Source organism: Coffea arabica, chromosome 6e, assembly GCF_036785885.1.
Source record: "Coffea arabica cultivar ET-39 chromosome 6e, Coffea Arabica ET-39 HiFi, whole genome shotgun sequence".
Classification (NCBI taxonomy): Eukaryota; Viridiplantae; Streptophyta; class Magnoliopsida; order Gentianales; family Rubiaceae; genus Coffea; species Coffea arabica.
This window is the reverse complement of record NC_092321.1, coordinates 8,792,730-8,802,573: the sequence shown is the minus strand read 5'-3', so window position 1 is coordinate 8,802,573 and position 9,844 is coordinate 8,792,730. Positions and strand designations below refer to the sequence as shown.

The window sequence follows — 9,844 nt, the reverse complement described above, 5'->3', positions numbered from 1 at the left end:
GGAGCATCCATTAAGCCGATTAACTCAATTTTGTCTATTTGGCAAAGTGGAATTTGACGATGCAGATCGGATTTACAGTTGCATTGCCATTCACTTGGAATTGTTAGTTATTGAGCCTCGGATAGCTTGGATCGTGTAGCTTGGGCAATATAAACAAAGGCAAAAAATTTCAGCGGTCACTAAACTATTGGTCGGATCATATTTTGGCCATCAAACTATTTTTCATCAGTAATTAATTACTAAATAACTTAATTATTAAATCGTTGATCATTTGGTGATAATTACTTTTAATCTGTGAAATTAGCAATACAAGTGGCAAAACATGAAAGCAATTTTGTTCAATAACTATGCAACCGATTTTCTAAATTGGGATATTTGGAATGGGTGGAATTGGCAAGACAACTCTCGCCCAAAAGGTATATGGGGACTGCTCCGTCTGCCGCCATTTTGATTGCTTTGCTTGGGCTCCAATGGGTAAGGACTTCCGCACCAGAAAAATTTTGGAGGATTTGCTGCTGCAACATGTCTGCCGGGCCAGGGAATGACATGGCCCCATTTTCAGACTTGGACTTGGCTCAGAAGCATTACTAGTTCATGCAGTCCAAGAGAGTCTTGATTGTTTTGGATGATGTCTGCTCTGCCGATGCTTGGTAGTGCCTCTACATTGCACTTTCGTCCCGAGAACCAACTGCCAGCAGAGTGCTGCTCACCACTCGGGACAACGGATTTGCGGACAAGATTGCTTCTTCATCAGCCGACAACAAAGGATTCGTTCACCGGATGAGGTTTCTTAACCCAGGCTGGGAGCTTCTCCACAAGACGGCTTTTAGAGGTCGCTCTTCTTCTGGCAAAGGCGTCATTTCTAGAAAAAATCTTACCTCTCTTAAAGGGCATATCACATATCTTCTTGCTGGTTCCAATTTGTCCATGAGGTCTTCATTGTTGCTGTTAATCCGCAGGAGCATCTAGGTATAGGTTTAGGAGAGCTCCTCGATGTTCTTTGTATTCTTTTTCAGCTTCTTTGATTTGTGGCTGAAGATTTAGGGCTCCCAATTGAGTCTCTGTTTTTCCCTCCACATTATGTTCCATTCGGTGATTGTTTGAGGAAAGAAATTAAGAGGAGAATACGGTCAAGTAGTTGCTGGACTTTGCCACGTGTATTATTAATTTTTCAGAGTAAAAGTAATTATCTATCAAATGATTACAAATTTACTGATTAAATTGTTTAGTGATCAATTATTGACGAAATATAATTTGATGGTCAAAACATGATCGGACCAATAGTTTAGTGATCGCTGAGATTTTTTGTCCTATAAACAATTAAACTATCCTTCTTTCTAAAACACAATTAAATTTGAAAGTAATGGTAATTCTTGGGATGACGTGTGTACGTACCAGCGAGTAATACTTCTGCATTATTGGTGGGTAGCGAGTTTGTTTGAGAAGATAAAAAGGGGAGGATACAAATCTAGCAATTGAAATGAAGAAAATGGGCGAGAATTCTGAGTTCTGAGGTCGAATAGTGTTAACTAGGTGGCCCATCTGGTGAGGGAACTCATCTAATGTTCTGTTTCTACAATAAGTTGTACTGTTCAAGTGCTTGTCCTTTTTATATATTTTTTTAATTTTTATCAGTAACGATAACAGTTTGTATAATCTATTCTAACCTAATCTAAGAAGAGGGCAGGGAGAAGTCACAATTAGTGGTTGGTGGGAGGCAAGGATTGAACCCTTAATCTCCCACCTCGATCAAGACTTTAAAGACATTTTGGTGACCAACGGCCCCTTGGACTGTTGATTGTTCAAGTGTTTGTCGCTTAGCAAGAATTTTAGAAACATATAAATTTGATTTAGAATAATTTTATATACATTGACAGTGTATACGTTATCACTGTTAGATCAGTGTATATTCTATCACTGTTAAATCTATGTCACGTACGTAAAAATTGAATTTTAAATTTAATTGTGTATAGTTGTCATTCATTTAACACTGACAATACATTCACTATCGAAAGATTAATTTTTTAATTTAGGGCAAATCTTATATATAATAATAATGCATGAATATTAGTGTAGCACTATATGAAGTGTAAAGCTCTCCACTATCCAAACTATTATTATTGAAATTTTAATGCCTTTTAAGCAACGGTGGAGGACTGCACACCCAAAAAAAAAAAAAAATCGAACTCATGTGCCGTACATAACTATTATTTTGTCATCACGTGATCTATAAATAATTTCAGATACCTCATCCAAATCAACACTGAGAAGTTTCCCATTGGAGAAAAGTCCAAACAACATCACAGAACTAAACCAAATTTGATTCGAACTAATTGGTTAGGTTTGATCAAGTTTGCATTACCTGAAAGTAGCAATAAATGTACGTGTCCTGGCGGAAAAAAATGCCTCGATGTCTGACTCAAAATGTGTACATGTATAGCACCTGAATGTCTCTGTCACTTTTGACCCACGCGCTGTTGATTTTTATTACCGCAAGAATCAGTTGCCTTGCTTCTTTGTAATTAGATCAACATTTGCAATGGCTGAGAGAACCCAAAGTCGTAATTTTCATCCGATTGAGAAGAATAAAAAGACGTGATGATGTCCGACCGATGTTCATCGACGCAAGAATAAAATAATACTAACCAAGAAAGATTAAATGTGTACTCTACGTAACAAAAAGAAGAAGAAAACGAAAGGGCGGGCTCGCACACGTAAGCACACACAACTTATAGCTTCACTCACAGAACAAACTAAATTTTCAAGTTTCAACCTCGAGGGCCAGTTAAAGAAGTCAAAGGCACAAAATCCCTGGCAAATGGGTCTAGACTAGAGCATGAAGCCCCTGGCGGCGGAGAGAGTGGCGCGTGAGAGTATAAAATTAAAAGTGGTGCAGATATTTTCCGGGATTCCACCAGATTCCCATCTTATTCAGCTCACCAGCGTCCTTAATAAATGGAGCTGACATTTTATGCTCTACATACAATTTATACAGCAACACAACAAGAAAGGAAGCGTAGTGCCAACTCAGCCTCCCTCCACACGACACAACCCACCAACAGCAACAGCAATCCCACTCCTAAACTTACAAAAGCAAAGACCCACCTTACAGCTTTAATCAATTAATAAAAGCACTCTGTTTTGGTCATTACCTTCCAGCTGGAGAAGCAGCAATGAGGCAGCAGCACAGCCTGGAAGCTCCATTATTGGTTGAGAGTGGAAATTCCATCAGGAAGAGATACTGGAGAACAGTTCTGTCTTTTTTGCTTGCTCTTATTGGCTTAACATGTGAGTGTCGATTCTATCCAATTTGATGCTAAAACTTGACGTTTTCATTGGACTCTTAATTGGATTTTTCTTGATATACCTTAGTTCTGGATGGCCTGTGTACTCTGCAAGACACACTAAAACTAGAACAGGGGGGCCATGATCAGTCATTGAATTCCCCGGTGGGATGGGTTGGGGACATGGGTAGCTTTGTCATCGTCACCAGGGACGCTAATCTTCTGTGATGAGTAACAGAAGAATCGTCCCTGATATTAATAATTCAAGATTCTCGTAATCATTTTGTTTTAATTGTTTGCCACATGAAGCCCTCTTCAGACGCCTGGCCTTAGTTAATTTTACCGTCTATTGGTGCTCTTGTTCTGGTTACTCTTATCATATGGTAATCCATCATACTTAAAATCGAGTAATACTATAACTGGATAGCTTTTGAATAATCTGTTATTGTTCTTTTTGGGAGAAATTATCTCTTGTATTGGCAAAGGCTAATCCATCCAAGAGGAGGGGTTATGTGATCAAGGTGCGCCTATTCGAGTTGAATTCTTTGCATGGTATTCATGATTGCTAACAATAACTGGGCAAACACATGGCCGGACTGGATTCTGAAAAGAACCTTGTGCTAAAGTTGTCTGGCTGCTACAGGTTTTAAAGTGATTTAGTTTTTACCCCACATAGCCATTTTTACTAGACTGCACTATGAATTGCTACAGACATATAAGTTTGTATGTTTTGCTATCACCTTTATCCGTTGAATCTACAGTGTTAGATACATGAATTTCCTGTTTCTTTATAGTACTCCTGCATATTTGGATGTTTCACCATTTAGCTTCTCTGTATGCATGTAGGTGTTGGTTTGATACTGCGAGGCAATTCAAGTTTTTGGGTAGTAGTGAGAGATGGAAACGAATTTAATGAGAGACTGCAGTTTGGAAACACTGAAATTGTTGAGTCTCAGCAAGCAGTTGTTGCAGCTGATGATGGCCGTTGCTCAGAAATTGGAGTTTCAGTACTTGCAGAAGGTGGGCATGCTGTTGATGCTGCAGTTGCAACTGCACTTTGCCTTGGAGTTGTCAATCCAACGGCCAGCGGGATAGGAGGCGGAGGTTTCATGGTTGTTCATTCTTCAACAACATCAGAATCCCAAGCATTTGACATGAGGGAGACTGCTCCGTTAGCTGCTTCCCAGGTACATATTTCTCTCCACTTTTACAGGATAATTTACCTAGTTCATACTATAATTTTTTTATATGATACGGACTATTGCAATGTATACTAGTTTTATACCTCATAGTCTAGGTTGGATTCATTTGACTGCGGTATTGTTTTTTGGGCAATCTATTCTTTGAAAACTTTGGATCTTAGTGGTTGAGCTTTCTTAATTTGTTCAATTTTGGAAATATATTATCAGGACATGTATGACACTGATGTTAATGCAAAATATAATGGAGCACTGTCAATGGGAGTTCCTGGTGAGCTAGCTGGTTTACACGAGGCTTGGCTTAAATTTGGGCGGTTGCCGTGGAAAACTTTGTTTCAACCCGCCATCAAACTTGCCAAAGAAGGGTTTGTGGTTGCTCCATACCTTGGATCATACCTTGCTCGTAAAATGAATATAATACTAACTGATCCTGGCTTAAAACAAGTGTATGCACCAAATGGCAAATTGCTGAAAGCTGGTGAAATATGCTACAATGTGGAACTTGGCCGCAGCCTAGAGGCAGTAGCACAACAAGGTCCTGAGGCCTTCTACAATGGAACAATCGGTGAAAAGCTGATTGAGGATGTGCAAAAAGCAGGTGGAATTTTGAAAATGGAGGATTTAAGGAACTACAGAGTGGATGTTACTGGTGCAGTTTCTGTCAACACAATGGGCTACACGATCTTAGGAATGCCACCTCCATCAAGTGGGACGCTGGGAATGTCTCTGGTATGCTTTCTCTTTCTATTAATTGGACGATACGCAGACTCAGATTTGTATAGCTCAACAGTCAATGAATTCATATCGGTTGAACAAGTCGTTTTTGGTGGAACATTTTGACTGTTGCGTTGGTTCCCCTGAAAAGAACATAGTCCTAACCTTTTGCCTTGAGATTTTGACATTTAGTTCAGAAACTTCTGATTAATTTACTACCTGCATGCTGTGGCAAGACTGCATTTTAGTTTGGATGAGTGGCAAAACATAGTCCATTTTTTGTTACCTAAATGTGTCTGCAATTGGTGAAATTTTAGGTGCTGAACATCTTAGACAGTTATGCTAGTTCAAATGCAGCAGAGGGTCCTTTGGGTCTTCATCGTCTGATTGAAGCTTTAAAACACATGCTTGCTATCCGCATGGACCTGGGTGACCCCGACTTCGTAAATATCAGTAAAACCGCATCTGACATGCTCTCCCCTGAATTCGCTAAGAAAATACAGCAACTGATATTCGACAACACCACTTTCCCTCCTGAATACTACATGCACAGGTTGAAAGAGCTATATTGGATCCTTGAATATCAGATTGTACATTCTCACTTCAAATTGCTAACTTGTAGCCATCATACTATTTCCAGGTGGAGCCAGCTTAGAGATCATGGAACCAGCCACTTCTGTATTGTTGATGCAGACCGAAATGCTGTATCAATGACGACCACAGTGAATTATCCCTTTGGTGCTGGGGTGCTATCTCCTTCGACTGGCATCGTGCTTAACAATGAAATGGGAGATTTCAGCGTACCTACAGAGATATCTTCCGATAGGCTCCCTCCTGCTCCAGCCAACTTTATTAGACCAAACAAGAGACCATTATCTTCAATGACCCCTATAATCGTTCTCAAGGTAGAAGAACGTTCTATGCTGAATTATGTTTTTCATTCCACTTGCTGCTTATCATTTCTGTGATTACAAAAAAGCATTACAGAGACATAGCAATGGTCTGTCTCAGCGTTTCTATGTCAACTGATTTCATTACTAAACAATTCTTTTATGGATAATTGTCATCAGCATAATCAGCTAGCTGGAGTGATCGGAGGAAGTGGAGGATCAGACATAATTCCGGCTGTGGTCCAAGTGTTCATTAACCATTTTATTCTGGGAATGGAGCCTCTAGCTGCTGTTCAGAGTCCAAGAGTTTACCACAAGGTCGAATTGATTGGCTTACTACGAAAAATTAATTTACTAAATAACCTGCTGCCGATCATACGTTAATTTATTCTTGGTTTTCTACAGTTAATCCCGAATGTCGTTTTGTACGAGAACTGGACAGTTTTGGATGGGGATCACATCGAACTCTCAAGTGAGAATAGGCACTTCTTGGAAGAAAGGGGTCACCAGCTACAGGGTAGATCAGGCGGAGCAATCTGCCAATTTATAGTTCAAACCCTTCAAAGGCCAAGGGATGGGGGTCGGAAATTTGGGAAAATGGCGAACAATGAGGTAGTTCATGGAATTCTTACAGCTGTTAGTGACCCTAGGAAAGACGGAAGGCCTGCAGCCATCTGATATTCTCACTCGGTTAAAACCAAAAAAACTGTACAAATATGGCTGAGGGCTTAATCCTATTTCTGCAGCTTGCTGCGTTGTAAATTAGGCAATGATTCCTTATATATCATTCAGCAACAGCTAGCTATGGCAACTATGATTATTTTGAAAAAGAGAGAAAAAAAGTCGAGTGTAGAATTGAATGTGTTTCTTTAAAAGTGCATAAAGAAATGGTGAAAGTTTCAGAGTTTGGTACAAGGCTCGGCAGTGCATACTGTTATTGACGCCTAACTTCTGGTTGAAATCTCAAACTTACCAAAAATAAATGTCCAACTCCAATTTATTTCTGTAACACCAATTACAGGATGACACACTACAAGCCTCTAACCAGCTCACCCTCCCATGTTCACTTCATGGATTAGAACTCGATGACATCTACAAAACAATCAATTGCGTCTCTAATATAGATAACGACTGAACAAGTGGATAACAACAAAAAAAAAAAAAGAAGGAAATTACACAAACTCTTCGTTATAGCTGCAACATCTTTAAAAACGAGTTATGAAGCTTTTTCCAACAGCTGTATTGGGCCCAAAATGTTAGACTTGCTAGTCTCAACGATACACCCGTTCATAACCATTTCCTCCAACATAAAGTGTGCTTTCTCCAGATGGAACATGATATCCAGCTCACACTGCAATTACATGAAAGAGTTCATTCAAAGCGAAGGTAACCAAAATAAAGAGAAATTTGCCAGAGAAACTTATTGAGATAAATTGAATCATCAGTTTTTTAGTTTCAAAACTCACCACATTACCAAAATGCCGATCCATGGTTTCAACCAACAGGTGTATGAACTCTAAAATTGCAAGTTCATTCTGCAAGAGTAAAGATTAAGGAAAAGAATGAAAAACAATACTCAGAAAAGGTTCCATAACAATACGGCAATCTCAGGGCATGTGAACTAGGAAAGACAAAAACCTATTCCATATTCACACGAAGGGATTCACAGATTTGTTCAAAACAATAGCATGAAAACCTATTCTACTACTGTACCCCATCTGAACTACCTACACACCACTGGACTTTTCAAGTAAAGGATGATAAAATTCCCTTCAATGAAATCGAAACAACCCCTGACACACTATACAGCGGATATTTCAGGTGCTTTTCTTGTAGGGCAGACACAAGACATGCATCTAAGCAATTAACTAGTCAAATAGAGATGCATGACGATAACATTCCACAAGCAAAGAAAACAAGATAATTGGAAGTAAATCACCTTGTCTAGAGTTAGCCAACAATGCACTATGTAACATCCCAAGTAGAGGCATGCACGTTGACACTAAGAGTTGAATTTTGATGTGATATGAAGTTTTAAGAATGAGAAAGACTAATAATAAACACCTTCTAGGACCCTCTCAAAGTTAACTAAGCACCAGATCTTGCAAAACAAGTGCTAAGGTCAGGTACCCCTTTCAAGGTAAAGCAAAATGCAAATGCAGACAATGACAATAGCACTGCCCAAGCTGAAACAAAGTATTATCATGCCCATAAAGAAGATTGTAGCCATCATCATGTAGGTTGACAGATCATTCAAAACAAGAAGTTCTATTAAGAATCTGAGGTACATGAGATTAATGTCAACGAGAACCATTATACATGTTAAAGAGATAGAATAGCTTACTTCTTCATTATCAACTCCGACCAGAAAAAACAGGGATGCATATCGCCGGTAAACAATCTTGTAGTTCCGATGCTCAACAAATGAACACTGTAATCAATTAACAAAGTAGGGACCAAAATGACTCAAAGATTCAGATAGCGTTAAAACTAGCAAAAATAAACAACAATTCTGTGATAAAAAAGAGGGGGTCTGGAAGGGGGAGGGTATTTGGGCAGTCCACCAAATGATGAACATTACAAATGGCACTAAAAGCTATATTCAGTTTGGCCAGAAAAACATCAGATTCTATTAGCTGCTCTTGATCTAAAGGGGAATGGAGTGGAGACAGCTGATTTTCCAATGATGAAAGAGCCAAGCTTGCAGGTGAAATCAGTAAAAGAAGCAATCACAAAATCTATAAAGTACTCCGTAAGCTGATATCAGAAAAAGGCGTGGACTTTACAATCGAGAGAAGATTACAAGCACAGGAGAGAGGAATCAGAAAAAGGATCAACATTTTCATCTTCTCTAGCAGACAAACAGTAATGAAAAACAAAAAGAAAGAAGAAGAAACTGGGTGTATCCCCGAAGAAACACACAGATGATTGCATCATTAACAAATTATTAATGGAATTCCAGAAGACAGATTTTAAAGGCAGAAAGGAATCATCGTCGAGAATTTGAGCCAAAGGACACCCCATTAAAAAGTCATCGAAGAAATCAATTATAATAATGCATAAATCAAAGAGAGAGAGAGAGAGAGAGAGAGAGAAGGCGGGGAACCTGTTGCTCAGTGCGAGCGAGGCATTTGCGGACGATTTCGCCTTCAAGGGCACGTCTTTCTTCAATGGTGAGGTACTCGTAGTACTGGGCTAGCCTTGTCTGCCCTTGCTTGTTCACCATCAGTATGAATCTTATCCCCATTCTTATTATTATTATTCAGTAAAAGCTAATTTAAATCTCAACAAAAAGATGATGAGAAGAGGAAGAAAACGGGAAGTTGGCTGGCGGATGGAACCGGAACCCGCCGCAGGCTTCTTCTTTAATTTGATTGATTGCTCTCCGTCGGGTCTTTGCCTTTGGATGCTTCAGAATTTGGACTCTGTGTCGGTCCGAAGTCCCTTTTACTTTACTGTTGCTTGTCATGTTACTTTTGCCCTTTTTTTTTTTTTTTGTGGGGGCCGCCCGCGGGGAGGCGGGGGGGGGGGGGGGGGGGTGGGTGGGTTTGGGGTGCTCAGTACTCACTTCAATGAAACGGAAATTTTGAAATTTTTTTTTTAAAAAAGAGGGATGAACATAAATGTGGGTTAGTGTTCATAAATTATCAAAATATTTTTGTTCTAAGTAAAATTACAAATTTATCTTTATGTGCACGTATTAGCATACATTTGTATATGCACATTACTGACATTAGAGTATATATATATTTATATA

General features: G+C 39.2%; 2 protein-coding genes across 2 annotated transcripts; one reads left to right on the top strand and one right to left on the bottom strand.

The window, feature by feature from the left end:
• The first annotated feature begins 3,026 nt into the window (after window positions 1-3,026).
• Window positions 3,027-7,002, top strand: LOC113697555 (glutathione hydrolase 3). The gene is made up of 7 exons (XM_027217232.2): window positions 3,027-3,288; window positions 4,131-4,471; window positions 4,694-5,212; window positions 5,515-5,750; window positions 5,838-6,102; window positions 6,268-6,405; window positions 6,493-7,002. Exons 1-7 carry the CDS (start codon window positions 3,174-3,176, stop codon window positions 6,763-6,765), a joined length of 1,887 nt encoding a protein of 628 aa, XP_027073033.1. The 5' UTR covers window positions 3,027-3,173; the 3' UTR covers window positions 6,766-7,002.
• Window positions 7,003-7,056: 54 nt separating this feature from the next.
• LOC140003966 (AP-4 complex subunit sigma) lies at window positions 7,057-9,505 on the bottom strand. Its single transcript, XM_072054959.1, has 4 exons — window positions 9,194-9,505; window positions 8,432-8,518; window positions 7,554-7,622; window positions 7,057-7,438 (listed from the first exon to the last, which is right to left on the bottom strand). Exons 1-4 carry the CDS (start codon window positions 9,332-9,334, stop codon window positions 7,304-7,306), a joined length of 432 nt encoding a protein of 143 aa, XP_071911060.1. The 5' UTR covers window positions 9,335-9,505; the 3' UTR covers window positions 7,057-7,303.
• Between the last annotated feature and the right edge of the window lie 339 nt (window positions 9,506-9,844).

What these genes read in the sequence shown, in the direction of transcription:
- LOC113697555 (XM_027217232.2), top strand. Translation starts at nt 3,174, where the DNA reads ATGAGGCAGCAGCACAGCCTGGAAGCTCCATTATTGGTTGAGAGTGGA. An exon ending in GGACGCTGGGAATGTCTCTG is followed by an intron (nt 5,213 to 5,514) that starts GTATGCTTTCTC and finishes GTGAAATTTTAG; the next exon opens with GTGCTGAACATCTTAGACAG. An exon ending in CCCCTATAATCGTTCTCAAG is followed by an intron (nt 6,103 to 6,267) that starts GTAGAAGAACGT and finishes AATTGTCATCAG; the next exon opens with CATAATCAGCTAGCTGGAGT.
- LOC140003966 (XM_072054959.1), bottom strand. Translation starts at nt 9,334, where the DNA reads ATGGGGATAAGATTCATACTGATGGTGAACAAGCAAGGGCAGACAAGG. An exon ending in TCGCTCGCACTGAGCAACAG is followed by an intron (nt 8,519 to 9,193) that starts GTTCCCCGCCTT and finishes AATTGATTACAG; the next exon opens with TGTTCATTTGTTGAGCATCG. An exon ending in TCGGAGTTGATAATGAAGAA is followed by an intron (nt 7,623 to 8,431) that starts GTAAGCTATTCT and finishes TTACTCTTGCAG; the next exon opens with AATGAACTTGCAATTTTAGA.